General features: G+C 36.6%; 1 protein-coding gene across 5 annotated transcripts in view; it reads left to right on the forward strand.

Annotated features, from left to right (window-relative positions):
- The window catches only part of LOC150086494 (WD repeat domain phosphoinositide-interacting protein 2-like), a 78,692-nt gene that overhangs the window by 19,535 nt on the left and 35,246 nt on the right, over positions 1–23,911 (forward strand). For 4 of the 5 annotated variants that reach the window (XM_090371433.1, XM_090371434.1, XM_090371436.1 and 1 more), the window contains exons 4-5: positions 15,035–15,229; positions 19,600–19,692. In XM_090371433.1, the coding sequence (XP_090227559.1) occupies positions 15,035–15,229; positions 19,600–19,692 (288 nt within the window). The remainder of the gene's footprint in view (positions 1–15,034; positions 15,230–19,599; positions 19,693–23,911) is intronic. The other variant, XM_090371435.1, reaches the window with a different exon arrangement.

Consider the following 23,911-nt stretch of genomic DNA (forward strand, 5'->3'; position numbering starts at 1 on the left):
GGACAAGTTTGATAATTTCTTCCATTTAACATTATTATTGAATAACTTTATTTTTAGCATTAGTAGAGGAATAAGATACAAGAAATCAAGCTTATGTAGCATCAACCAAAAAACCTCCCATTTCACCCCTCCATTTGTTCCAAATGCCTGTCCAGCTCAGCCTTAAATTTATTTAGGCTATCAACTTCCAGAACAAAAGATGGAAGTCTGTTCCACCATTCAACTACCTGCTGGCTAAAGGCAACCTTTCCATGCATCTATTCTACAATTGTCTTTCCTCAGTTTCAATCTGTGCCTCCTCAGGTTCTTAATCTGAGCAAGAGGAAGAATCCCATCAGCATTCAGCTTGTTCAACCCATTCAAGACTTTATACACCTCAATCAGATCACCATGCAGGTGCCCACTCTCAAAGTGCTGTAATTTGTAGAACTTAAGCCTTTCTTGGTAATTTCACCCCTTTGTTACCCTCACTTTCATCATGTTGCCATTTGTACTTGTTCTAGCAACTCTACATCCTTCCTAAAATGAGGCCTCTAGACCTGCACACAGTACTCTAGGTGTGCCTTGAACATTGCCTTGTATAATGGGATAATCACCTCCCTGTCCCTGCTAACAAAATTCCTATATATCATTGACAAGACTCCATGACCTGCCCTGGCAGCCTCTCTACACTGCTCAGCAAACTTCATATTTGACTGCACAATTACCCCCCAGGTCTTTCACTTTACACTTCCCTGAGTGTAGTACCAAACAGTTATGTTTCTCTTAGGTTATTGCTACCCATATGCAGTACTTAGCATTTGTCAATGTTAAGCTTCAGTTGCCACTTTTCAGCCCATTTGCCGAACTTATCTACATCCAGTTGGAGTAGCATACTGTCTTTACTGTTAACAACCCTGCCAACCTTTCCATCATCTGTAGACTTGGATGTTATTTTTATCAATATTACTGATAAATACCTGATACCTGATAAATTACTGATAAATACCTGATAAGAATGGGGCCCAACACCGAACCCTGGGGAACTCCACTAACATTTGTCCACGAAGAGCAGTGTCCATTGATTACCACTCTGTCATCTCCCACTCAACCATCCCTTTATCCATTGTAGCAACTTACCCTTAATGCCATACCTCTCCAATTTTTATAGCAGTCTTCCATGTGCAACAGTATCAGAAGCTTTCCTGAAATCCAAGTATATGATATAAAAATTATTTTTGGCATTCACTTCCTTTGTGGCCACATAGTATCCAATCAAATCGGTCAGGCAAGACCTCCCTTTAACAAATCCATGCTGTGTCTTAGCTATTACCGCAGTCTTGTCTAGATGATCCTGCAATACTTCTTTAACCAGCAATTTCATTATTTTCCCCAGAATACAAGTTAAATTAACAAGTCTGTAGTTACTTGTGTCACCTTTTGAACCCCCCCTTTGTGAGTTGGTGATACCTTTGCACACCTCCAGTTCATGGGACCTCCCCTGAGTCCAAGGAAGCTTCCTTAATTATGGCTAAGGGTTTGCTTACTTCCTTTGCTGCCTCCTTTAATATAACTGAATAGTATTCACCCCAGGTGCCTTTTTTATGTTTAACTTCAACAATTTCTCCTCCACTTTGCTCTCAGTTATTACAAAATCACTTTGCTCTCAGTTATTACAAAATCACTTTGCTCTCAGTTATTACAAAATCACTTTGCTCTCAGTTATTACAAAATCACTTTGCTCCCTGTTAGTTTGATAAACTTCTGGCACTCCCTCATTGAATAACTCGTGTGTGAATGTAGATGCAAAATGCTCATTCAGTTTATCAGCTACCCAAGCATGATTGGCAGTGAACCCATCTATGTTAAGTGGTCCAATCTGATTCATCCTTTCCTTTTAGGGTTTATATAAGTAAAGAACACTTCTGTTTTCCTTTGCCAAGAATTTTTTGTAATCTACCTTTGCCTGCCTAACCTCTTTGTGACTTGATTAGACTAGTTTATATCTGCTATAGGCTTGTCACCTGATACTTTCTATGCATCCCATACATTTTTATTTTCTGCCACGAGCCTCATTAGTTCATCTGACATTCATTTAGGCTTAAACCTTGAACAGTATTTCTTAGTTGGAATGAAAAGCCTAGTAGCCTCCAAAATTAAATCCCTGAAGGCTTCCCATTTAGAATTCAGTGTTGGTGACATCAGTTGATCCCACTTTAATAATAATCTAGACAAGACTTCAGTTATAGCTCAGACACAGCATGGTTTTGTTAAGGGAAAGTCTTGCCTGACCAGTTTGATTGGATACTATGTGGTCACGAAGGAACTGGATGCAGGGAATAACTTTGGTATCGTATTTGGATCATAGAAGGGCTTTTGATACTGTTGCACATGGAAGACTGCTGAATAAATTGGAGCAGTGTGGCATTGGAAGCAAATTGCTGCTATGGATGGATGGAGGGTTGGTTGAGTGGGAGAAGACAGAGGTAATCAATGGATACTGCTCGTCATGGACTATTATTAGTGGAGTCCCTCAGGGTTTAGTGTTGGGTCCATTGTTGTTTTCTGTATTTATAAATTATATTGATGATGGTATATCAGGCTTAAGGTCCAAGTTTGCAGACAATATGAAGGTTGGCAGGGTTGTTAAGAACACCAATGACAGTATGCTGCTTCAACAGGATCTAGAAAAGTTGAGGAGATGGGCCAAGAGGTGGCAAATGAAGTTTAACATTGACAAATGCAAAGTACTGTATATGGGTAGCTAAAGAGAAAAGTACCAACTGTGTGGTACTACACTCAGGGAAATGGAAAGTGAAAAACCTTGGGATAATTGTGCAATCAAATATGAAGTTTGCTGAGCAGTGTAGAGGGGCTGCCAGGGCAGGTCATGGAGTCTTGTCAATGATATATAGGAATTTTGCTAGCAGGGATAAGGAGGTGATTATCCCCTTGTATAAGGTAATTGTCAGGCTACACCTTGAGTACTGTATACAGGTCTGGAGGCCTCATTTTAACAAGGATGTAGAGCTGTTGGAATGATTACAGAGAAGAGCAACAAGATTCGTGTCTGGAGACTAGGCACCTGTGAGGTGATCTGAGGTGTATAAAGCCTTGAATGGTTTGAGCATGCTCAATGCTGATGGGATTCTTGCTCAGAATAATCACCTGAGAGGGCACAAATTCAAATTGAGGAAAGACAGATGTAGGATAGATGTGCAGAAGTTTGCCTTTAGCCAGTGGGTAGTTGGTTGGTGGAACAGACTTCCATCCCTTGTTGTGGAAGTTGATAGCCTAAATAAATTTAAGGCTGAGCTGGACAGGTATTTGGAATGAATTGAGGTGGTGAAATGGGAGTGGCTTTTTTTTTTTTGGCTGATGTTGCATAAAGCTTGCTTTCTTGCATCATATGCCTATGCTAATATATAAGATAGTCATGTTTTACCTTAAGTTTTGCTTTCTGTGTTGTCTTTTAAAATTTAAACTGAATGCATACTTGAACAAAGGTGGTGCATCATTGATTCATCACCTACTTCAGTCTGAATTTACAGCTTTTCTGTAGCATGTTTTCCCTAATGGTATTTAAAACTTGAAGGTAAAATGGCTGATAGTTTCCCCTCTTGTGGAGTGAATTCTAATTCTGGCAATGGGCCATCAATTTTATGTTAATCTTACCTGAAATTGTTTACTTATAGATCATATCAAGTAATAGTTCTATTAAAAATCTCAGCTGTCATAGCAGCAACTAAAGAGGGAGAGGTGGAGAGAGAGGGGGGTGAGAGACCCTTGCAGTTGTAACATCTCTCTTCCAGAGAGCAAAGGAATGTGGTACATTGATTAAAAAAATAACCACAAGAGGCTCTTGTGGCTTTTTTTTCTCAAAATCAGTTGAAGTATTATTATTAGCCAAATGGTACAATGAAGCCTGAGACTTATGTTGCACCTGCCAAAAAAAAAAAAAATTCCCAAGTTACCCTGAGAAAGAGAAGAAAGGAATCGCCAAGAAAGAGAAGAATGATGATATCCAGCTCAGGACCCTGGGTTTGCCAAGCCCATACTCACCAGATGTGAGCCCCTGGGGTTGCAGGCACTCTGAGACTAGTAATGGCTGCCTTCTTGATAACACGTGCTGCAAATCGCTCCGTGAATATCGATAGTTTTCATCAGTTTAAAATAGTGCCAGCTTTTGGATTATTGCCATACAAAGGTTTTTAAGGAAGAGGAACACAGTGGTGAGATCAGTTTTCTGCAAACTTCGTGGAAACTACCATCTATACTGACAATGAGTGGAAAACAAACCGAAATCACGGTCAAGCCGAATGAGCGAAGGCAGCCCAAGCAGGAGAATGATAAGAATAACGGGGAACACACCAATTATTCAGAAAAAGAACAAGAAAACGGTGCTGAAGTTCAATATAGAGACTAGGAGCCAAACTGAGCTCAGGGATGTACAGGATGTAAACAGCGTGCAATCCCCACCAAAGTGAGGATCCAAAGCAACAGGACAAACCCCTGGATCTGACTCTCCCTGAGGGCACTGTCCTGGAAAAAACCCTGATACTTAGAACTGCCCTGGAAGATATTTTCAAAGACCAATTGAACAGGGTCACAACTGGCATCAGGGGGCAGATAGTGTCCCTCTGGACAAAACTGGAGACCATGCTCCTCCAGACTGACAAGGCAAGGGAAAAAGCTTCAACAAAACTGGAGGCATACCTAGAATGTGGGACAAACCAAAGTACAATTCTTCCATGAAGGAATTTAGAGTCCATAACATTTCAGATGACCATCACATGTGTAACCTGATTTTGATATTTTGGAAAACTAACATGAAAGCACTTTGGATGTCTGACTAAGTGAAATTTGCCAATTGATAAATGAGTGATGTCCAGTCAGACTAGTCATGTTCAAAGAAAGGCTCTGAGAGAGCTGTACAATTTTGGCTCAATGAAGGATGTAAGAAATGTTAGTTTGGCCATGGTGAAAAAATTATTTTGTAAAATTGAGACTTCGGTGGAAAGATCAGGAGTAGTAGTAGTGGCATGTGATGCAAGAAAGCAAGTGTATGAGCTTATGCAGCATCAGCCAAAAAAAAAAAATCACACCATTCCCTCCAAATGCCTGTCCAGTTCCTCCTTAAATTTATTCAACCTATCAACTTCCACAACGACAGATGGAAGTTTGTTCCAACAATTAACCACCCGCTGGCTAAAGGCAAATTTCCGCACATCTATTCTACATCTCTTTTCTTAATTCGAATTTATGCCCCCTTAGGTTCGTAATCTGAACAAGTAGAAGGATCCCATCAGAATTCAGCGTGCTCAATTCAAGGCCTTATATATCTCAATCAGATCACCGTGCAGGTGCCTAGTCTCCAGCCACTGCAATTTGCAGAACTTAAGCCTCTCTTGGTAAGAGGATCCCTTCATTCTCCTCACCAATCTTGTTGCCCTTCTCTGTACACGCTCAAGTAAATCTACATCCTTCCTAAAATGAGGCCTCCAGACCTGTACGCAGTACTCAAGGCGTGGCCTGACCATTGCCTTATACAGAGGGATAATCACCTTTTCCCTGCTAGCAAAATTCCTATATATCATTGACAAAACCCCATGACCTGCCCTGGCAGCCTGTTTGCATTGCTCAGAAAACTTCATATCTGACTGCACAGTTTTTGCGCCACAAAAATCAAATCAAATCTGACTGCACAATTACTCCCAGGTCTTTCATTTTCTACCACCTTAAGTGTAGTACCACACAGTTGGTACATTATGGGTTACTTCTACCCATATGCAGTACTACCCATATACAGTACTTTGTCAAAGTTAAACTTCAGTTCCCAATTCTTAGCCCATCTGCCCAAATTATCTAGATCCTGTTGCAGTAGCACACTGCCATTACTGTCATTAACAACCCTGCCAACCTTTATCAATTGTTCTCTGCTTGGGTCTTGTTACTGTAGTTGATTGCAGTTTCCCAGTGTCACTGACATTCAAATTTTGCATTTATTTTTAATATTGGCATTTGGTGTTTAACAGCTAAAAAATTTTTTTAGTACCAATCATTCTATGATTGCTACTAAAATTCTATGATTGGTACTATAGTGCAAATTTCTTGCACGTTCAGTATTTTCATAAACTTTTCTGTCATATGTCTTTAACAAGTATTGTCATGGGAACTCTTTTCCTTCAGAAAATCATTTGTTGTTAAAATTGTACCTTTTTGATGTTCAAACATGTTCAGGTTTCCTGACTCTTGCAATCTGGATCTTTTTGACCCAGGCAGTATAATTTGCCATCAAATACGGAGGATGCAGAAAGGTCAGGGAATGACCACCGCATATTCCCAGAGCAATATGGCCTTAGTTGCTAATGCTCCTAAAAACAACAATGGCAGTATAATTTAGATTACGTTGCGCTTCATAGTGATAAGGTTTCAGCTTATATCTACTTTAGTCAGCTTAATTTCACGTATGAACTCCATCCTTGCGGATTCAGCAGTTAACAAGTTACAGCACAAAGGTAACGAAGTGAACATTATTTCCTTCTGGAGTCAACATTTACTGTTAGTTAACTAAGAGTAACAACTAGCATGTATACTTGTACGTACCCCAATGCTGGTCAAGTCATCAAATGCAGACATTGTGGTGATATCAAAGACGTGGTGTCACTCTGATATAAGGGATTTTGAATTTGAAGAGTAGAGAAAGGACACAGGATAGGAAGAGTTATGCTCTTAGCAACCACTTAAAATCTGAGGTAGTGCATCCAGGTGACATGGGTGGTCAGTGCAATGTTGAGTCAGTTTGGTGAGACATAAGCACTGGGAAAACTAAATTGAGAGTAGGAGTATGTTGTATGCCTAATGGCCTTAGTGTGATAAGTACAAGGAACAACTGTACAGCCAAATATAGTTGGCCAGTAAATCAGAATGGCATATAATTGGGGATTTTAACTTTACAGATATTGACTGGAAATTGTGGGTTGGTGACTCAAACACCAGCAAGAATTTTGTGGATTTGGATGACTGTTTTCTACAGTAGCATATTAGAGAGGCAACAGCAGAGAGCAATATTCTTTATCTGATTATCAGCAGTGATTCTTGCATTAAGAATCTGCAGACAGTTTTTAACTACAGGCAGTTTTTAATTCTATACAGTGGGACCAACTGATAATGTTACCATCAGTAAATTCTAAATGAGAAGCATTCAAGGAAATAATAATTGGAGCTACTAGGCTTTTCATACCAACTATGATATACTGTTCAATTTTTATACCTAAATGGATGTTAGATGATGTAATGAGACACATAGAACAGAAGAAAAATGAATGGGATGCATATAAATCATCAGGTGATATATAGAAGCCTGTGGTAGATATAAACTAATGTGTAATCAAATCACAAAAGAGGTTAGGCAAGCCAAAACAATTCTGAGAAATCTTTGGTAAGGGATACAAAGCAAAACAGCAAAGACTATGTAAATACTAGAAAGAAGGGGAAGAATCAGATTAGTCCATTTTATATTGATGGTTTAACCATTGATCCTGCTCATGTTGCTGACAAACTGAAGTATTTTGGATCTGCATTCACACATGAGGAATTCTTTAGGGAAGTGGATCCCTGTTTGAGCTCTAACAGGGAGCTAAATGATTTTATAATAACTGAGAGGAAGGTGGAAAATAAAGTGTCAAAGTGAAACGTAAAAAAGGCACTTGGAGTGAATAGAATCTATCCAATTATATTTAAAGGAAGCAGCAAAGGAGGTAAGCAAACACTTAGCCATAATTATGAGAGCATCTTTGGATTCAGGGGGAGTCCCTGTGGACTGAAGATATGCAAATGTATCCCCAATTCACAAATGGGGATTTGAAAGGTGAGATGAGTAAATACTGACCTGTTAGCTTAACTTCTGTTCCAGGGCAAATAATGGAGTCATTTTTTAAAGAAGTGATGCAGGACCATCTAGGCAGGAGTACAGTAATACTTCACTGTGTTGGCTCATTAAGGGGAGATCTTGTCTGAACCAGTTTGATTGGATACTGATGTAGTGACAAAGGAACTGGATGCAAAATAATTTTGATATCATATACTTGAATTTCAGGTAATCTTTTGATACTGTTGGATAAAAGATGCTGTACAACTTGGAACAGTGTGGCATTACTGTTAGTTACTGCTATGGATAAAGGGATGGTTGAGTAGGAAAAGACTGGTTGTCAGTGGACACTTTTCTCTTTGTGGATTAATGTTATTAGTGGAGTTCCACAGATCAGTGCTGGGCCAATGTTTTTTTTCTGTCTTTATTGATGAAGGCCATATCAGGCTTAATGTCTAAATTTGCAGATGATGCTTAGGTTGGTAGGGTAGTTAATGATAGTAATGAAGGTATGCTGCTACAACAAGATCTAGAAAAATTAGGCAGATGGGCTGAGAAATGACAATTGAAGTTTAACATTGACAAAGGCAAGGTACTGCATAATCCCAGAGTAACTGTCTGTATTGTATTCAGGGTAGTAGAAAATGATAAGGACCTGGGGGTAATTGTGCACTGCTCAGAGAAATGAGGTTCTGTGAGCAGTGCAGTTATGTAGTCTGGACATTCAACCATCCACTGGTAAGTAGCGTGCATGAGCCCACTACTTACCAGTGGATGGTTGAATGTCAATAACCCAGGATCTCTTTATCTGGTGAGTATGGGCTTGGCACACCCAGGATCCTGAGCTGGTGATTCCCTTCTGACTCTCTCTCAGGGTAACTCAACTTTTTTTTTTTTTTTTATGGCTGTTGCAGCATAAGCCTCAGGCTTTCTTGCACCATATGGCTAATAATGATATTAAAAAATAATTATTATTCTTGATCCCAGTTGGTTTCATGCAAGCCTGTCTCAGGAGATCTGGGATCTCATCCATTTAAATAGCCTCACTCTCCAGTAATGCAATTTCAGATCTTTTAGATTCTTAATGCTTGGATGTCTAGCTCACTAGACTTGAAGATAGTTTCAAGAAGCATTCATGACAATATATATTTTTTTAAATTCTTCTGTTGCTAATTAAATTCATTTTTAGTGACTGTTAAAAAGTAGTTTTGTTCAGTAATAGCTTTCTGAATCCTTAAATCATTTAGAATCTCTTATACCAATGATATAAAAGATAGTATAATAGGTCACTGATAGTATAGGAAAGATCAATTCTGTTTTTCAGAACTAATTGGTCCCTCATCAGATAGGTGGTCACTAGTGACAACATGCAGATGAAACAGTTTGAAGTTGTTCATCATATGCTGCCACCCATTATGCAAAATAGGCTTTCAAAGTTTTAATATAGCTAAAGCTATCTCTTGAAAGTACTGCAATGCCAGCAAAACTCATTACAAAGACAAGTTTGTTCTGCTCTGAGAATTATGAACATTGCATTATCCATGCAGTTTAAATCCTCTCCACAAATACAGATGAAAGGAAAGATAGTCAACCATTTAGATGCAAATAAGTTCACTTAAGTGTTTAATATTCATTGAAGTATATTCCTTTAAAACTGCCCACCCACTAGGCATATGTCTAAAATCTGTAAAAATTTTGAAATCCAGCACCTCAATCCCCAAGGGTATTAGAATTTAAAAGCATTTACTGTATAGTTTGTTCATTTGTTACTTTTTGGCTGCCATTCTGAGACTAAGGCTCAAGGGTACTAGAGAGCTATCCTACTGTTTGTAGTTCTGGTTTGTGTTGATTGGGGAAGGAAGAATATAAAGAAACATAAGGTATAATCTTCACCAATAGTAGTTCTCAAGTATAGTTATACTAAATCTTCTTGAATCTGAATATATCCATCTACTGCATTCCTAGCTACTAGGGCTTGCAAACTGGTTTTATAAAACCGGTTAAATCCGGTTTTCATATTGAGTTGTTAAAACTGAAACAGAGCTTCTAAAACCGGATTCGAATATTTTTTTTAGTTAGCCCTCGAATATAGTTTTTTGTTACGCACATTTTCTTTTGTTTGTTCGTTTGTCTGAATTGTTCAACTGCTTTGTTTTAAACATGTTTTTTATTTTATGTTTAGGTACGAATCTCAGGGGCAAGTGGCCCAAATCTAGGAGGGATACCTTTTTATCTTCCCACCTCTATCATGGCATGATGCAGGTGTACTCATTTACGACTGAATGAGTCGGAGCGATAGCGTAAAAGAAAATGCTCAACGTTTCTCCGTTCCATCTATCTTCGTCAGGCAAGTTATGGAACGCGCCTTATTGATGGTTACCCACTAGAAACAGATTTGCTGAATATTGCATCAAATTTCAATCGTAGAAAGTTTCTTGCTTCTTTATTCCTATTAAATTTGCGATCAAATGTTCTCCAGAAGAGCAGCTTCACCAAATTTAGCTTTATGTAATTTTTAAAATACAATAGATTTAATTGGGGAAAAAAAAATTGCAAGTAAATAAATTTCTTTCGTGAAAATTTTGAAACCTGCCTCGTTTAGACTCTTCATTCAGTGCTTTTGGGAGTGACGCATATTATTGTGCCTTTGTTATCTTCAATATTTTTATTTCAAATTGTTGGTGATATAAATTCCTACTAAGTAATATTTATTACTCTTTAATATTTCTAAGATGAAATCAAATGTATGGAATTATTTTGCTCGAAAAAGCAAAGATGTAGCACAATGTTTGAAATGTCAGAAGATAATGAAGTCGTCTGGAGGATCTACATCATCTTTGATGTTGCATTTAAAGAAAATGCATCAGATTGACATTAAACAAGTTAACAGTGAACCTCCCGTTAAAAATGGTAAGAACATTAGAAAACTTTATTGTTAAAAAATCTTGGAAGAAGAGATTTAAAAATTATCTGCTTTAGATGGATTTTCTTTTAATTAAATTACCAAGAGTGAGTTTATACAATCAAGCCTTCACCTTCAGAGAAATAAATACGATAAATTACCACCAGCCTCAGTGACTGGAATTAAAAATATGGTTCTGAATTATTATAAAACTAAGAAAGCTCATTCAGCATTTCAAAAATTCATTGGTTTTGGGTGCACGATATTCATTGACGAATATGTCTATACAAAATAAAAGGTATGTGAATATAAATGTGCATTCAAAAGACAATCATTGGTCGTTAGGTCATTATTGAGATTAATGGTTCACTTGATAGCAAAAGAACTGAGCAAATTGTGAATGGACACTTGAAGGAATTTGGTTTGAACTTGGATGAGGATATTGTTGCCTGCACCACGGATGGAGCAGCAATGATGATTAAGTTTGGCAAGCAAATTATGCCTAATCATCAATGTATAGCCCATTGTATACATCTGTCAGTTATAGATGTACTTTATGAAAAAGCAATCAGTTATGGTGCCACTGTCTCTGAGTCTCCCAAAGACAATGAAGAAAATGAAAATAAAGTAGTGATGATGAAGTTGAAGAAAGACAGCAAGGCATGCTTTATCAAACCGACTTTACCGATGAGCTCATTTATTTCATCAATCCAATGGCCAATATTGCACAAACTATTAACAAAATCAGAAAAATTTGCAAGCTTTTTCGAAAATTGCCTTCCAAAAAATGACATATCACAAATTTTGTTAAAGCAAAATTTAATGGGAAAGAATATAAACTTATATTAGATTGCAAGACTAGATGGAATAGCACATTCTATATGATTGAGAGATTTTTGAAATTGAAAAATTGCATTCCAAATGCTCTATGTGCAGTACTGTCAACTGAAGCTGTGTCTGACAATGACTGGAAAACACTTGAATTGCTATGTGAAACTTTGCGACCAGTTGAAATGATTCTGAAGGCTATAACCTCAAAAGATAGACTTACTTAAAGCAGAGCCTTCAATAGAATTTCTGCTTGCTAAGCTTGATACAGCAGAAAATCCATTTGCTTTAAAGTTTCACCAAAGCCTTTTGCAGTGTTACAATGCAAAGCAAAATTGCCAAACTGTGGCTTTGCTGAGCTATCAACACAACCCCAAAAAGTTTAGGAAAGAAGATTCAGGTTCAAGAACTTTTGATTTTGCAAAACATTCCAAAGGAATCTTAGCATTGAATGAAGAAACTGAAATAAAACAATCTTCTTTAAGAAGTAAACAGAGACTTGTCTAGTTCCGATGTTGGAGATACACTCGTGCGAGAGTATGATAGTGTAATAAAGAGATTAACTGAAGAGCCTTCAAAATATCCGAGTGAATTGGAAATAAGCAAAGAATTTAAAATTTTGGAGGCAACTAGCAGTAGAAGTGCAAAGCTGGAGAAAGTTTATAGAGCACTGCTGACCATTAAACCAATGTCTCCAATCTGAGAGTGTTTTTGATCACTGGTCTCTTTAACACAAAAATAAGGTCAAGTCTATCAGGAAAAATGCTTAATATACTGTGTTTTTTAAAGGATCATTTTCAGAAAAAAGCTGAGCAATAAAGTAATTTCCCCAAGCTGTTTTTTTCACATTTTTATTTATTATTATTATTATTATTATTATTGGGCTTATTTTTTGTTTACTATATGAGAGGATAGTTTTTATTCAAAGGATTTGAATAAAATTTGTAATTTTGTATAATCTCAAGCTGGTTATGTTTTTGGAGTATTTTAATTTTTTTTTATTTTTTTTTTACTATGAGGTGATAGATTTTGTTTAAAAGATTTGATTAAGATTTGTACAATCTACCCAAGATAAAATAAATACCTGTGTTATAAGCTTTTAATTATTTTCCCTAAGTCTGAGAAAATTGGTTTTAAAACTGGTTTTAAGAGTAAACTTCGGTTAAACTTGGTTTTGAAATTTCTCGGTTTTATGCAAGCCCTACTAGCTACATTGGAATCAGGGGAAACTAGTTGGTCGACATTGCAGCCACATGTGCAATGACCCTGAATAATACTTACCTGCTAGACCCAAATGAGAGGTTTGAAAAGTTTGACTTGATTATGAAAAGGTAGTGGTACAATTAAAAATTTCTGTACTTAATATATAACCACTTCAAATAGTAACCTACTAAGTGTCATGGAGCTTCAGTAATGTATTTTTAATTACAGATCCTGAAGTCAGTTGTGTGAATGAGGAAAGGTGGACAAAATTGATTACTGTACAATTATCTAGTATTTGGAAAAAAGGCTGTATGCCAGAGGCAGCTCATGAGGATATGGTTAAAACATTGGAAGAGGATGCCCCTTCCTATTCCATAGTTAGAAGTGGGCAGCAGAATTTAAAGGAGGGAGAACCTGGAAGAGGATGCCCCTTCCTATTCCATAGTTAGAAGTGGGCAGCAGAATTTAAAGGAGGGAGAACCTGGAAGAAGTAACACAATAACAGAGGTTCTCTGTGAAAAGGTGTCAGCATAATGGGTCTCAAAGTTGACAGCAGATACAAAACATGTCAGGTCAAGTGAATATTTGCATTGATTTCAAGCAGATCCAACAAATTTCCTTTCAAGGTTTGTGACCATAGGATGAGATGTGGGTCCATCACTTTCAGCCAGGAACAAAACTAAAATAACTTAATTCTTTTTATTTTTAAATATAGAAATTTGGAATTTGTGTGTTTTTTGTTAATGTTTTGTAAAAAAAAAGTTTACGTGTATTTTTGCAGATGAGAAATGTTTTTCATCAATATTTTCTGCAGGCTGAGAAAAGTTTGTCATGCTATGTATTGTTTAGAATTGCACTTATTTTTTTTTTTTTTTTTTAAATTCTATATGCAGTAGATTCAGGTTATTTGGGCTACTGGTTAATTGGAGCAGCTGTTTATTTGGGGCAAATCTTAAAAAACAGAACACAATCGAGAAAATAGCCAGGGTTTATTTTGCCTAATTGGGGCAGGAGACTGCAGCACTGGAGATTACCCTATGATTGTCTCCAATTGTATCACGTGGTTCGGTTGGATTTCTGGAGGTCACAACCATAAAACAAAAACAATTAGCAGTCACCTGTTTATTGGGCTTTTCTGTTAGTGCAATCTATCATAAACAGATAGTTTACTATCTTATTGAATTTGTGATAATACCGACAGCTGGAATTCTGTGGGTTATGATAATGCATTTACACTTCCATGAAATCTTCAATCATATAAAAAATAAATTTCAGAATCTTCTCTTCATTCCTATTTTTAAAACTTTGTAACTTGTTACTCTGTTCTCACTTGCATCGTGTTACTTGCAATTTGTGTGCAGTGTTCTTTGTTATTGATTGCTTATCTTTTTACTGTTGTAAATTTTAACCCCCACCCACAAATGTCAGTGGCACCTCCGTAGCCAGGTGGGATGGGGCAGCAGTGCGTATTACATGCTTCTTGATTAGACCAGGGTTCGAGCCAGTCACCACCAAATACGGAGGGTGCGGAAAGGTCAGGGAATGACCACTGCATATCCCGGAGCAATATGGCCTTAGTTGCTAAAGCTCCTAAATAACAAACAGAAATGTCAACTAGTTAGTATGTACATATTACAGTACATATTAATTATTCAGATTATCACATTCTTCCGGTTTTCACGTATCATTTAATTTGTAAGGTAATAAAGGGTAAATTTGTGCTTAATATAGCTTTACTTATAGCCTGTGGATAATATTCCTCCTATTTTCAATAATTAGAATCTCTCTTGAATAGAATTAAAATTCAATTTAGTTCACTATACTATGTGTATTACTACACATAGTATAGTGAACAGTACTTTACTGTGGTGAGTCCACTGAAATGTGATTTGATTGTACAGTGAACCAATTGTAAAGTGGGGGTCCATTGTATTTTTAACTATTTACGTGAAACTTTGGATAACTGGGGCAGCCACTTAATCGGGCCAAAATGCACTAGTCTCGATGTGTCCCAAATAACTGGAATTGACTCTGAGTAGTTTAGTATGTTAATATTTATGAAAGTAATGCTATTGTTCAAGTTTTCACTTATGTATCTTTTGACAAATGCAGCAGAATGAATTTTTTGTTAAAACAAATTCAGGTTGGCCATCATTGTTCAGTGGGACTTATATGCAAAACATCTTTGAAAAAGATGCATTGTGTATAATGCAAAAAATTTGAGAAGTTAATAGTACATTGTTTTATTATAGCGTGCTGTTGTGTGCCTAGAAGAATGTATCTACATTCATAGCATGATTGGGATGAAACTTCTTTATGTCATAAGAGATACTGCCCCCAATCCTTCTGGTCTTTGTGCCTTATCAACAAGTCCTGCAAATTGCTATGTTGTATTTCCAGGCAGTAGTGTTATTGGGGAAGCTACTGTTTTTGATGCTCTTACCATGGTAAGTCTGCTTTATTTTTGATTATTCTATGTGTTTATATCATTAATAATTAGTTTTATTATAAGAGATACTGCCCCTTCGTATTGTGTGTAAACTTGGACATTAAGCTTGATATACCGTCATCAATATCATTTATAAATACAGAAAACAACAATGGACCCAATACTGAACCCTGAGGGACTCCACTAATAACATTAGTGTACATTGATTACTGCTGTCTTCTCCCACTCAACCATCCCTTTATCCATAGCAGTAATTTGCCTCCAATTCCACACTGCTCCAATTTGTGTAGCAGTCTTCCATGTGTTATCAAAAGTATCAAAAAGCCTTTCTAAGATCCAAATATATTATTCCCTGCATCCAGTTCCTTTGAAAACCATGCTGTGTCCAAGCTATAACTAAAGTCTTGTTTAGATGATCCTGCAGTGCTTCTTTAACCAGTGCCTCCATTAATTTTCCTGGAACAGAAGTTAAAACTAACAAGTCTATAATTACTTGTGTTGCCCTTTTATCCTTTGTGAATTGGGGTTACATTTGCACATCTCCAGTCTGTGGGTACCTCCCCTGAGTCCAAAGAAGCTCTCATAATTATAGCTAAGGGTTTGCTTACTTCCTTTGCCGTCTCCTTTAATATAACTGGATAGATCCTGTCCACCATGGGTGCCTTTTTTATGTTTATCTTCAACAATTTCTCCTCCACTTTCCTCTCAGTTATTAAAAAATCATCCAGCTCACTGCCAGAGTTTAACTCACTTCTGACATTCCCCTTCCTGAATAACTCCTCATGGGTGAATGTAGATGCAAAATACTCATTTAGTTTGTTAGCCACCTGAGCAGGATCATCAACAGTTGAACCATCAATATCCAGTGGACCAATCTGATTCAAACCTTTCCTTAAGTTTACATAGGTAAAGAACTCCTTGTTATTTTTCTTTGCATCCTTTGCCAAGGATTTCTCATAATTTTCCTGCCTAATCTCCTTTGATGATAAGAACATAAGAATATACTGAAAATAGCTTGTAGATCAAGGATTTGAGAAAAATGAGCATTTCTTCCTGTTTTAGAATACAGCAGGCCCCAGTTATAATGCGGTTCGCTTTATGCTGATTCGCTATAACGCTGTTCTTATATTATAACCCGTATCTGACTATAACGCTGTTATAGATCACTATAACGCTCTTTTACAGATTGCATTTTTGGCATATTTAACGAAATTGTTTCATTTGATGGAGTCGATAGCTTGAAAATGAATGTAAAAATACGGTTAAAACGTTTCCCACGCCGACCTGAGAAATATTCTCTCGCGCGCTAATTTAATTGCAGTACAGTGACTTGTTATGTAGTTCGGAGATCAACATTTTAATAAATTATCACGTATATTGCTTGTAATATTTGCATTATATGCATTTATCCGAAGTCTAGTGATCACTCAGTACAACGGACAGTTTACTTGCACATTGTATCGTAATTAATGCAACCAACGCAGTTACATTTTTTGAAGAGTTAATAATGGCCGATAAGAATGAAAAAGCAACAACATCTGAGTGTAATACGAAGACTATAAATGTAAAGAAAAAGACTGAATTTGAAAATCAAATTAGACGTTTTGAAGCAGAATCGATCTGGTCAAAGACAAGTGCATGTGTACCAAAATTTAGGACTTGCAAGTTTAACTGTAAGACCAATTATAAAAAAAAAAATAATAAAGAATTAATTTTAGCAGCAGGAAAGATAGCTGTTCCACTGCAAGCAACTAGGGCCGGCTATTAGGATTGAAATGGAAAGACCTAACTAATTTTATTGAAGATAATATCCAATGCAGAATTCAGTTAAGTTATTTTTTATAAATAATAAAAAAGAGAGAGAGAGAGAGAGAGATTAGCCTATATGATTATCTGAAGAAAACTTACCTAAAAAAAAATTGGAACCATTTAAAACTAGTAAGGGCTGGTTGAATAGATTTAAAATCCAGGGAGAAGCTGTAAGTGCAGATCAAAGAGCCGAAACTTTCAAAAAACAACTTGTTAAAATTATTGAAGAGGGGTATTGTGTGTTATACTTCTCAACAAGTTTATAACATAGATGAAGCAGGACTTTTGTGGATACGAATGCCTAAAATAAGTTTCATATTGAAAGAAGTAAAAAACATGCCAGGTTTCAAAGCGGCGAAGGATCGGTTGACTTTATTGTTGGGTGGTAATTAAACTGCGGGGGATTTAAAATTAATACCCCTTTTAGTTTATTTGGAAGAGGCCAAAGTTCAACCCAAAATCGACACCTTTTTCATAATTAAATTCATCAATTAAATTAAATCAATTTAGATCAATTCAATTCATGATTTTAATCTGAATTTTAAGTTTAATTTTGATATGTAAGTAGTTACCACATAATTATATACGTATGTAATGCAGAATATTTTATATGTACAAATATTTGGATATTAAATAATTTGACCGACATTTGTGCATCTTTTCACTACCGCTTATTATTGATTAGGAAATATCGTATGGCACAGACTGCAACTCACAAATACATATGTTACTTTATGGGAATGCGGCGCTCGCTTAGCGCGGATTCACTTAGCGCTCTGTTTTTCCGGAACGCATTATCAGCGTTAACCGGGGGTCACCTGTACATTTATTTTTTTTTTCTGATATAGTAGGAAAAAATATTGCATAGTATAATTTGCTACCATTTTGTCACCACTGCTTCTGCATCTACTTAACTGATTGACTGAACAAAAAAAAAGCATAGGCAGAAGCAGAGGGTACTGAAGTATTTTAATTTTTAAGATAGTTGTTACTTGTGTAACATGCTGCATGTAGTACCTCATTTCAGTAAGGTTGTGAAATTTTGGAATTACTTTTAATTTAAAATTAATTGATGGGAAATCAAATGATTTCCTGAAAAGCAGTCTCAAGTGCATTTACAAATTAGAAAAGCCTTGGTCAGAAAGAAGTTAATGGAGTTAAGTTATTTAGGCTAACTTTGGTCATTAGAGGGTCGGAAAATTAATCTTTAATGAGTTCTAGATGGACAAATAAAATTTGCATGGCACAAAGTCAGGTGAATAAGAAATGTTTGAGTTATGAAGCATTTGGAAAGGTATTGAGAAATAGTTGCACAATGAGCAGGAGAACTTGTCACTGGTTTAATTTCCTGTTTTCCAAGATCAGTTGTCCTGATTGCATTGTACATTGTCCTATTAGGCTTCTGTCTGAATTTTTCCTCTTGTGACTATTCAGCAGATTGGTGTTTGAGCTGTCTTAATGTTACCATGTTTCAACTTCCATCACTCTTATTTTTAGAAATTTTTCCTTTGAAAGTTCAAATCATTTGTGTGCTCTGCTGCTAAAAATTGCACAAAAAGTGGCATAATTCAGCCTGAAAAATTTAATTCTTGTTCGATTAATTATAATTGGGAGAAGTTTTTCATTTTTTGACATGCAAGGTCTCTCACCTTGCATGATCTCTAAATATAATATCATCGTGATATACATTGTGATATATCCATCTTTGAAGTGCTTGTGTCACTCAGTTATTCTATTCCTTGGTTTGAATTTTTTAACAAATGCTTCAACAGTCATTTCTATAAAATTTGAGGTTAATTTCTTTATAAAAAGTAATTTTATAAATTGTCAAAAAGCAAAAGCATTCTGACAAAGCTAAAAAGCATTGATACAAAATTTCCTGTCAACAGTAAAAATAAACTTGTGCCTGTCCTACTGTCCTTAAAAAACACTACATTCTAAGTTACAATGTTTCTTAATTGTGATTGTAGATCCTTTGATATCTTTGTATCATCAGAATTTATCAACATTTGGGTCTCTTTTAGGAGAGGTAGCATGATTTAAATTCTTTCTTCATTCACTGTAGTTGTGCTCATTCTAACCACCCAACACTATTGGAAAGAAGGTTGATTCATAAATAGGCTATTACTTTTGCATGTTGAAGTTCATGGTAACATGTTTGCTAGAGTGCTTTGTAAAATATGCACTATCATTCATTTTTATATAATTGATTACTGTCTGGGTTAATAAGCATATTAAGTGCTGTGTCACTGAAGCACCTGGTTGATCTTAAGAATATACATCCTTCTTCAGTCTTCAAAATTCAGTTTCATCTGAAAGAGCATTGCTGCAAAATTTTGGTACTAACATTGCATCTTCAGTTCATAAAAGTATTTACTATCAGAAATTAAATTCATGAAGAAGTAACCATTAGTTTTATTGATCAAAGGAACTAAACTAAATATTTAAATTGTAACTAAATCATCAAAGGTCCAAACTAAATTATTTACTGTTTTTCCCAAAATTGCCTTTTTTTTTTATTTATTATTTTTTTAATTTACTTTTTTGTTTATTTATTAGCGAGTGAAAACATCAATTCATGCTCACATTACCCCTTTGGCAGCACTGGCAGTAAATCCCCCGGGCACTAGACTAGCTACTGCATCAGAGAAGGTATTTATCTAAGTTTGGAGTTACTTTGCTTGTTTAAACTTAATATTTTAAAAAATATACTAAAGCATAAATGCCTCGATTTAAAATCGTAAACCCATATCAATTGGTACACGTTTTTTAAATGTTATCCTTCCTGTGATTTCCTTTATTTTTCTTGAAATTGCCATTCAGTTTGAACTAGGAATTTCTGTTGCTTTATATATTAAGTGATTCAGCCTGATACCATCTTTCATGCTAAGTGAATCCTAATATAGTTTATTTCTGCTGGGAAAAGGCATCTCCCAAAATCTTCCTTTTTTTTTTCTCTCCTGTGTTGGCCAGTTTCCTCCTGCAAACTCCTTAAGCTTGTTGCACCATCTCCTTTTTTTGTTGACCTCTGTTTCTGTGCCCTTCCAGTGGTATCCATTCAGATGTAGCTTTACTCCATCTCTTTCCTCATAAGATGACCTGCCCATTTCCTCCACTTTAGATGTTTTGCTTCCACTATGTCTTTTATGCCATTTCTTTTATATAATTCCTCATTTCTATCTATCTTTGCATGGCAGGCTCAACATGCTTAGTTCCATTGTTCTTTGTCCTACTTGTAATTTTCTTTCTTGCACCTTAGTATACATAGTACTGTCACGTGTCTATGTAGCCACAGACACAGGAACTCAAAACACTGGGGGTTTATTCTTGAATGCCCAACAAATGAAGCAACAACACTAATTCAAAATGCCCCTTGTTTTTTTTTTTTGCATAAGACCTCAAACATTCTGGCCATTTGCCAATAGAAGTATGTACAACATCCAGTGTGGAAATTTTCCACAGCATGTTCCATTGATCTCTTCAGGCTTTCCAATGTGGCATGCCTTTTATCACAGACCATCCCTTCCAAAATAACCCACAAATGGTAATCAAGTGGATTAAGATCTGGGCTGGCAGGAGGCCATTTGTCATGATTGATGAACTCTGGCACATTCTTAGTCAGCCATGTTTGGTTGATCTTTGCCTTGTGGGCAGGTGCAGAGTCCTGTTGGAAGATCTAGTGCTGACCATTGAAGAGTCTGGTTGAGGGGTCTCACATGTGGCTCCCGAATATCATTCGGGTACACCCTTGCACTGGTTTTCACCCCCTGAACACAAAAATGCATCTTTGTTACACCTTTGTAGGAGACCCCACCAAACCATCACTGATGCTGGATGATGACTGTTTTCAACCCTTTTAATGGCCTGACATGCCCTCTGCAGAGCTATGGTCATACACCTTGTCATTTTGACAGTTGTAATTCTCCTCAATAGTAAAAATCTTCATCTGTGAAGAGTATCTGTTGATGCTTACCGTTTGCATACTGACAGTGCCTCTGATCTTTTGTGCCTCCATTCTATCAGAGCTGTAGTTAGGAACTGTCCTGCTCTGCAGTAGGCACTCATCCCAAGATCACTTTTGATTGTGTGACATTAATCTTGGTGATATTCCCATTTTTATGGACTTGATTTTGTCTTCCTAGTGGAATTCCTACAAATTCCACTGCCTTGATGGCTGCAGGGGTCCTCAGTTCTTGGGGGGGATGCCTCTGTAGCCAGGTGAGCAGGAGCAGCAGTGCGTGACACATGCTTCTTGATTAGACTGGGGTTTGAGCCCGTGACCACCAAATACAGAGGATGCAGAAAGGTCAGGGAATGACCACCGCATATCCCCGGAGCAATATGGCCTTAGTTGCTAATGCTCCTAAAAACCAAATAACAAACATCAGTTCTTGGGTGGCCGGACTGGGGCCTGTATCAATTGTGTTGTTCATTGTACCTATTAATTCTCCTGTAGACAAATCTTTGGCTTATTCCAAGTGGTTTTAGAATTTTGAAAATTGTAGGTGCATCATGTCCTGCCTTATAAGACCTATGACAGTAGTCCTGTTTTCTTTATCTCCCCACTCCATTTTCACTGGCTTCATTTACTAGTTGATACCTGTTAAAGAAAACCATACATTAGTACTACACATGATGCAAAACCCACAGCTCTGTTATATCATCTTCTGTTTTTAGTCTTACTTTTGTGACAGTATTTATGGCAGTACTGTGTATATACAAAATGATTCAGGAGGAATAGTAAATATTTTGGGAGTTATAGTATCAGATTATTCTAAGTAAAAACGTTCATATCCATTCTCAATGGATAAAAAGATTCAGCTGTTTGAAACTGGTGTGCACAAAGCCATTGAGAGGTATTAAAGAATGACTTATTGTTTGTGTTTATTGACTTTTTGAATGATACAAAACACTTCTTATAGTTCATAATGTTCGAAAATCCCACTGCCAACCTCGATGCACTTTGCAACTCTTGTGGCTGTGACTTGTTCTTCTGAGGTTGTCTTGGTATTCCTTTATGAGGGCAGCTGTATCCAAAATGTGAGTGAGCAATTAGTCTTTTGTATTCACCTTTTTCTTTGTATACTCCACTTTTCATCCATCTCCACAAAAATAAAAATCTGAGTGAAGTCTGGAGACTGTTGGTGGCCAATGAACAGGACCACTGCAGCTGATCCTTTGTTCAAGGAAAGTTTAATTTAGATATTGTATCACCAGATGTGTATAATGTGCAGGAGCTCTGTCATACTAATTTCCACTACTATTGGAGGGAGCATCCTCCAATACTAGTGGAAGTTAGTTTTGCAGAAATTCTAGGTAAATGGTCCCTGTAACTTGTAACACAACAGGCCCAATCAACTGATTGTTGATGATACTGCACCACACATTGACAGAAAAGCGATATTGAAAATTTGTTTCTATAGTGGCATGCAGATTTTCATCTGACCACCTGTGAGTTAGTGTTGTTGATACTGTCACAGGTGAAAATAGCTTTGTTGTTGAACAGTATTAATGGAATTAATTGGAAATTAGCATTTACCCACCAACAAAATTCCAATCACTGGGTGTTGTCTCCTGGTTGAAGGTGTTGCACTTGCTGTATGTGAAATGAATACAAGCCCTGCTCACGTAATGTTTGCCATACTCTTGTCTGTGGAACATTGATATGTGTAGAAATTATTCGTGTGCTAATAGTAGGACTATGTTCTGCCGATTGAAGAATTGTTTTTTCCATCCACATCTTGTTCATTTGCACATTCAGAAGAAATATGAGCACTGGGAACTCGACCAGTCTCACACAGTCTGGTGTAAATGCATGTGTGTGTGTGGTAGAAGTAATAAAACTGTTGCAAAGTGGGTAGATGGAGGTGTAAATTACAAATGCCAAAAAAAATTGAAGAAAAAGGAAGTATTTAAGGTGGGAGATATATAGAAAGAATAAAAATATCCTAAATGATATGAATTAAATCAAATTATAGGCAGAAATTTAATTCATCCTGTCATTTAGGATATTTTCATTCTATTTCCCATCTTCAATACTTTTTTCTTCTATCCTCCTAGTTTTCACATTGTGTTATTTACACCTCCATCTACCTGCTTTTCAACAGTTTTATTACTTCTACCATATATCCTCTTGTATCTGTTGCTGCTGCTGCTGCGCGCACACACAGACAGACAGACAGACAGACAGACAGACAGACAGACAGACAGACAGAGAGAGAGAGAGAGAGAGAGAGAGAGAGAGAGATGAAAAACACTTTTGGTATATGTAATTTAAGCATGTGGCTGATGTTTGGCTGTCTGTCAGTATGCTTCCATGATTCAGGGAGTGCTATATACATCTGGCCAGGACTGGGTTTGAATTGTATTGAAGTTTTTGAAGGATATGTCATCCCAGGCTGAGTTAATTGGTCTCAGATGGAATTGGGATTCACATAAAACAGGTTTTCAGTTATCTAAACTGACAATTGACCTTTTGCATAGAGAAAATAATCACTTATGCCAACTTCCATTGTCCATAGTTTTTGTTCTGCTGGGTGTAGGAATGCATTGTTTACTTAAATCCCATAGACTTAAAACACTTACTAATTGTGAGATCTGTGGGGGATATTTGGTTCTCTTTTTTTTGTAGATTTATTTATTTTTGTTACTGCTTGTTTCCATTCTGTTACTATGTGTTCATATTTACTCAAACTAAGAGCAGAGTGTAAGAGTTCACATTAACAGGAAATTTATATTCAAGCTAGTAGTAGTTAGCATAGTTTTTCATTTATTTTTCTGTAATATTGCCTGAAATTACATAAAACCCTTTTTTTTTTTCATGGCTACCTCACATTTATTGCACCCAATTGTAAACAACTAATTCAACCAT

This window comes from Mastigoproctus giganteus, chromosome 4, assembly GCF_048544385.1.
Source record: "Mastigoproctus giganteus isolate SK-2022 chromosome 4, ASM4854438v1, whole genome shotgun sequence".
Classification (NCBI taxonomy): domain Eukaryota; kingdom Metazoa; phylum Arthropoda; class Arachnida; order Uropygi; family Thelyphonidae; genus Mastigoproctus; species Mastigoproctus giganteus.